Here is a 6,436-nt window from a genome sequence, read left to right as displayed (position 1 = left end):
TCCCGTTGCTCCCAATCAAAAACTTTGAAGCTGGGGTGAGGAAAAGATATCGGACTCTCAACCCTCTGCTCATCGGCCTTGGCTGAAAGAGATCCCAGCTGCTTCAAATGCTTTCTCTACTTTGCAAAATGAGATGGGGTGTGCGAAGGTCTGTTTCTTCTGATCCTTCCCACGTAGAAGAGACTTCATGGGTCTCTCATTAGACCTGACCCAGCAGCCCACGACTGGGGTCTTGTCCAGAGGAGGAGCTGGTGGCAGGGAAGCATTTCTGACATATGTTCATGATCTGATGCAGATCTGAGCACCAGGAACTGGGCAATAGGAGCCACATCCTCTGCTCACTGCTGGAGGCCTCCGCCACCCTTGGAGCAAAACCTCTATTTCTCCCTGCTTCTCACTTTTTTCCTGCTTGTCCCTCTCCTCAACCAAGGGCTTCTCAGGGCAAGGGACTCCCATGCTGGTGCACCCTTCCATCTGCTGCTTCCTTTCAGGCCGTGGTGTGTTTGGCTGATACACACACAACACTGTAGACAAACAGCAAAGTTGATGCTGTTTCAGCAGGCCTGGTTTGTAACGCACTGCCATGGAGGAGGCCTGTCTTTGGGCAACCCCTCCATTCGCACCAGCGTGGGTGGGCAGACGTGGCTCTGGTGTGGGCAGTTCTCTCCAGCTCCATCCATCCACCTGAAGGGAAATGCATGGCCCTTCCAAGCAGCCGAACCCCGCGACACAGCAGCGGGGAGCGGACGGGGGTGTACAGGGCCTTCCAGGCTCGGCAGGGCTGGCTAGGCCTCCCGCATCCTGGGGGAGGGCCGGCAGTAACCCAGCCTGGGGTGGGCGTCCAGTGACAGCTCACACCTCTCCCCGGGGATATTCTTCCCTTCTGGAAATGTAAAAAAAAAAATAATTAAAAAAATTTAAACAGCAGAGGGAAAAAGCCCCCAAAACACCTCCCGCCTGTCCCCATGGTAACGGGGGCGCCGCAGCGCCTCGCGTTGCCACGACAACGGTCCAGGCCTTCCGGCGGCGGCCGGAAGCGGGGCGGGGCGAGGCAGCATGGCGGCGGGGTGGCAGCGACCGCCGGCTGCCGCCGCCCTCACTCTGCTGCTGTCGCTCGGCGTCTCCGCGCCCGGGCTGCTGTGGGGAGCGCCGGCCGCCCGCTCCGCCGCCTCCCTGCGGCCCGCCGCCCTCCGCGCGGGGGAAGGTGAGCGGCGGCCGCCGCCGGGGCGGAGCAGCCGGTGGCCCCTTGCCCGTCCCGTCCCGTCCCGTCCCGTCCCGTCCCGTCCCGTCCCGTCCCGTCCCGTCCCGTCCCGTCCCCCAATTCTAGGCCTTCCCCAAATTTCCCCCCGGAGCCTTTGCTTCCTTCTTTGGGCCTTCCCCATGTCCTGCTCTGAACCCCGTGGTCCCTCCCCCCCATCCTCAGTCCCCGTTTGTGGGTGCTTCCTTAAGCCCGTCACCGAGCCTGCTGCTCTCTCCGTGGCCGGCCTCTCTGGGCCTTCCCCGTGACCCGCACTGTGCCCCTTGCTCCCTCCTCTCTAGGCTCTTCCCCCCACCTGCACTGAGCCTGCTGGGCATCCATCTCAGTACCCCTATATCAAGCTGCTACCCCCTCGGCCCCTGTCTGAAAAGGGGGAGGTTTAGATTAGATATCAGGAAGAAATTCTTTACTCTGAGGGTGGTGAGACCCTGGCACAGGTTGCCCGGGGAAGCTGTGGCTGCCCCATCCCTGGGGGTGTTCAAGGCCAGGCTGGACAGGGCTTTGAGCAACTTGGTGTAGTGGAAGGTGTCCCTGCCTAGGGCAGGAGGGTTGGAACAAGGTGATATTCAAGGTCATTTCCAACCCAAACCATTCTTTGATCTCTGGCCCTTGGTTCTATGCAGAGTGGGGGTATGCTGCTAGGAGCTTGAGGGATTTGCTTTCCCCAGTCCTTGTGGTATTCCTAGAATGATTTTTATCACAGTTAATTCCCATGCTCCTGCTCACCCCCATGCAGTGATTTCTTTTAGCAGCACAGTGCTCTGAGATGATGGGTCAATTCCACCTTCTTCTCGCATGTCTCCAGGCGGGCAGTCAGGTTGCACCGGATTATACTCTCAACTGCTATTTTGCTGGCTACGGGATGGAGGTTGACAGGAGGAAGGTGGAGAATTACCTCAGTCCTCACTGAGTGCTGAGGAGAACGGCTAACCAGAGGGCCTGGGAGCTCTTCTGAGAGCTGATAACCTCCAGGCATTTTTTTTTGTGAGAAAAATCAGCCTTCTACCAGTTTAAGAAGTGTTTATCTTTTGAGCAAAATCATAGTTACCATAACAGTCATTTTTAGGTTTCTTGCCTTCTCTTTTCATAAGACTGAAATTTACTACAGATACTGTTGCTTTTTTCCAGGCAGCTTCCCAGGAAGCAGCAAGAGTCAATCCATATGTCTGCCATACCCAAGATAGCACTTGTTTTAACTCTTATTTGGTTATTTATGCCTGGGTTTGAAGGCCTCAAGTTCCTTCTCTTCTACACCAGGATAGAAATGAAAGCTATTAATTAATCCTGTAGGCTCACTCTCATTCTGCTCAAGGATGTCCTTGTAGTGGTTTAAAACAAATTAATTGATGCTTCTGCCTTTCTAATGTGCTGGTGTGCTCAGTTCACAGGTTGATTACCTACATCTTTGTCTACGAAGACCTGATATCCTTGACCTGCGGTGCCGTTATTATCTGGTATTTTGCCGGCAGCTTTGAGAAGAACGTTGGCACTGCAAAGCACTGCTTCCTCACCATCGCGTTTGCTGTCCTCTCCGCCCTTCTGTACCTCTTACTCGAGACCATTGTCTCGAGGGTGTCAGAGGTGGAAGATGCCAAAGGATTCATGCCAGTAGCTTTTGCTACATTGGGTGTCTCCACCACCCGCTCGCGGATGAAGAGTACTATGTTTTTTGGGGTTAGAGTTCCAGTGGTGCTGGTGCCATGGTTTATGCTCTGCGTAGCATGGTTTATCCCCCACTCTTCTCTCTTGAGTAACCTGTGTGGGCTCCTAGCTGGGGAAGCATGTATCCTTTCCAAGTGCGCTGGTTCACAAGGGGGAGGACGTGCTGCGGTTCTCGTTGCTGAGATGCACTGACTTTACAGGGTTTCCTGGGCTCTTCCTCTGTATTAAACTCTCACTGGCTTTGCTGGTCCTCACCACACCCAGTTCTGCATTTATTTTTCACCTTGTGCTTCTGCTTCCCCTGTGGCTTCAGTGCACATAGAGAAGATGGAGCTGAGAAGGGTGATGGTCTGTAAAGGTGGCGCTGCGTAGAACTGGGAGAATTCTCCAGGGAAAGTGGTTTATGGCCAGAGCGGGATTGTGTGTGGCTGTGTTAGAAATTAATATGTTTTGTCTGCAGTCCTCCTTAACATGCTGCTGCCTTCAGATGGTCTTGGCTACTGTTTCTGCTTGGATTTTCCGGAGTCAGTGGGCTCTAAGCTGGACCGAGTGTTCCCTTTCAGGCTGCTAAAGAGGATACCAGGGCTGAAATACATCCCAGGGTCCTTAGCAGAGAGAAGAGCCTTTGAAAGCAGCAAGTAAGTACAGGAGTTACTGTATCTTATGATGTAGGGAAATTTGAAGGTAATAAGTGGAGGCATTAAATCACCTTTAAAAGCTGTATTGTGCTTGTTGTGTTCATATCGTGGGTGTTAAAGGGAACATCCTGACCCATTGATGTTACACTGTGACATTACTGCGACTAATACATTGTCACACATTAACTCAACCAGGTCTTTTAGTGAAAGCTAAATTGAGGTGAAAGGCCTCTCATTTGCTGCAAGGGCAGTGTGTACACATGTAAAGGTATTGCAGCTCGGCTGACATGAAAGCTAAATTGTGCAGTTCTGCCCTAACATTAGGACTTCTGGTGTTTGTTCCTGGCTGTATTTCTCCCTGGGGTGTGATCTTTATCTTTCTTTGCCCCACCTTGCCTCCCAGGAATGCTGTGAATCGAGTGGTGTCCAAATCTATGTAGATGCGGAGCATTATAAATTGAACGTGTCACGAAGTTCAATGTAGACCTTTGAATGCATGTTTTCAGTGTCAAGACAATATTGCTTTACTGAAAATAAACCTTGGGGCCTGTGGCTGGTATTCAGGAATGGTTTTAATTTTGTGTATATTACAAGCCATGAGAACTCACTTGTATTCTAAAAAGCTTGGAAATGTAGGTCAATTTTTTCCCTGTTCTAAGATGTCATTTCAGTTTCACAGAGGAAGGATGGTTTTCTATTAAGGGTTAAATTCTATGTATTGTTTAAGCCATCAGCTCACTGTAAACTGTTCTTTGAAGTGGAAGCATTCCCAAGTGTTTGCATCTGCCTTCAGCCTTGGGGAAACCCTAAAAGAAACACTTGCCTGCAGCAGGAGTGTACCCCCAATCCATTAGGGCACTCAAATGCGTGGCTGCTTGCCAGGGAGGTCAGGCAGATCCAGCAGCATTTGTGTTTTTACACTCTTCCTTCTGTGCCAGCGCTGCTTTTGGGAGGAGGGACTGTCTTGCTGCATGCTGAGCCTGTCTCTGCATCAGTCTAATGCTTCTGCTGATAGCTGTTGTGCACAGCATCTCAGCTCTGTGTCTAAACCTGCTTTCTTTAGGTGAGATGACAGAAAGAGACTGTTCTGACTCAAAGGTATTTACATAAACATTTGACTATCAAGCAGGGCGTGGGAAGGTGTTTCTAGGATGTTTCCATTTCTGCTGCTAAATTTGCATGCCTCTGTGTCTTAGACGCAAGTTCTATATGTGCTTCTGGGGCTTAATTTTTATTATTTTGATTCGTATTCCCAAGTAAGAGCTCCTGATGGCTTAGCTTTTGTTTGGTTTTTTTTTTTCCCAATTTTCATAAGACTTCAGGCATCAACTTGTCACCAGGTGGGAGACATTTCTAGGAGGTCCAGGCTTCGACATCATGTTTGTGTCCACAAATGAAACAAAACAAAAACCAAAACCAACTCCCCACCCCACATTAAAAATAAAACAAAACAAAACAAAACAAAAAACAAACAAGCCCCAAAACCCCAGCATGAGCCAGTCTCTTATTCTTGCTGGGAATCCGGCTGTCGTGGTCTTCGTGAATATTGTCTTGATTCTCAGCACTCATGTTAGTGTTGTGCGTGGGCTGAGCAGTACTCCTGAAGTCCCAGAGGCTTTGGCTTCTAGGCAGATTGCCTCTCTCTCGGTACGCTTCAGCAGGATGAGTCATGCCTTCTGTTGGCAAAGGCAGTTTCTAGACCTTGCTCCTGAATGATTAATTTTATTCATAACTCTCTCCTCCTTCCCTTTTTGCTCTATACCCCAGGCTCTTACTCACACCAAAGGCCTTTATGGCTTCTTGATAAATAACACTTGGCAGCTGTGACTTCTCCTGATTAATGACTTAGCAGATGTGGCATTCAGTGGAAGGCAGGGAGGATGGGTATGGAAATCTTAAAACACATTGCAGCTTGGCTTGTGTATTCCTTGCACAGAAATGCGGGGCCAAGAACCACGCTCGTTCAGTGGGTGTGGAACTGGTGTGGGTTGGGAGTGGGAAAATCTGTCCTGGGACACCAGTAAACCTATTTTACTCAAGTGCTGCTTATAATAAGAGCTTCTCTTGTTGTAGTGAATCTCTCTGATGGATTGCGGTGACCTTTCTGAGCACTGGTCTGGAGCAAATCACCCCCAGGGCACTTCCAGTGCTAATTAGGCAATGCCAGTTCTGAACACAGTGTAACCTTCTATTTTCTTCCTGCCCAGGATTAACCCTGCACCGGGTGCCTACCCCACCCAAAGCTACTACTGCTCTTCGCCTCCAGCTGTTCCTGCTTTCCAGATGCAAAACCCCAATGCTCAGAGCCAGGGGTTTCAACACAGCTGTGTTCCTGGATGTGGCCATGCTCCAGGACACGAGGGATCTCAGCCCAGCCATGCTGCAGGACACAGCTTCCCTTCTTCTCCCTACCAAGCCAGAGGTGCCTTTGGAGAGTGTTACGTGCAGACCTACCCTGGAGCCTCACCTGGACAGTACTCCCAGCTGGGCAGGTTCTCTCCCCCGCAGCACGTGTGCCCAACTGATCCACAGGCACCTGCAGGCGTGGGCCCCCTGGCTGGAGTTCAGCAAACATCAGGGTATCCAGCAGCCACAGTGGCTCCTGTTTCAGCTGAATTTTCAAGAGTCCAGGTGTACTGATCCTCCAGAAAGCAGCAGAACTCTCATACTGTGGCAGGACCATTGTGTGACACTCATGCAGCAGTGTGTTGCTGGTGTCTTTGCTGTCTCTGGTGTGACTAGTGGAATGGGTTGTAGCTCCAATGTAGGCCATTCCCCTGCTCCCTTGCACAATCTACTTTAATTATATTTCCTTTATATTTTTCTTTTTTACTTTTTGATATTGCTGGGGGGCACCTCTGTGTGCTTCTCAACCTTT

General features: G+C 50.6%; 1 protein-coding gene across 1 annotated transcript; it reads left to right on the top strand.

The window, feature by feature from the left end:
- Positions 1 to 1,056: 1,056 nt before the first annotated feature.
- On the top strand, positions 1,057 to 6,198 carry RHBDD2 (rhomboid domain containing 2; the record flags this gene model as incomplete). The annotated part of the gene is made up of 4 exons (XM_082492967.1): positions 1,057 to 1,204; positions 2,640 to 3,041; positions 3,408 to 3,558; positions 5,766 to 6,198. 4 exons carry the CDS (start codon positions 1,057 to 1,059, stop codon positions 6,196 to 6,198), a joined length of 1,134 nt encoding a protein of 377 aa, XP_082349093.1.
- Between the last annotated feature and the right edge of the window lie 238 nt (positions 6,199 to 6,436).

Source organism: Vanellus vanellus, assembly GCF_965231255.1.
Source record: "Vanellus vanellus genome assembly, chromosome: 19".
Classification (NCBI taxonomy): domain Eukaryota; kingdom Metazoa; phylum Chordata; class Aves; order Charadriiformes; family Charadriidae; genus Vanellus; species Vanellus vanellus.
This window is presented reverse-complemented; position numbering and strand designations above follow the sequence as displayed.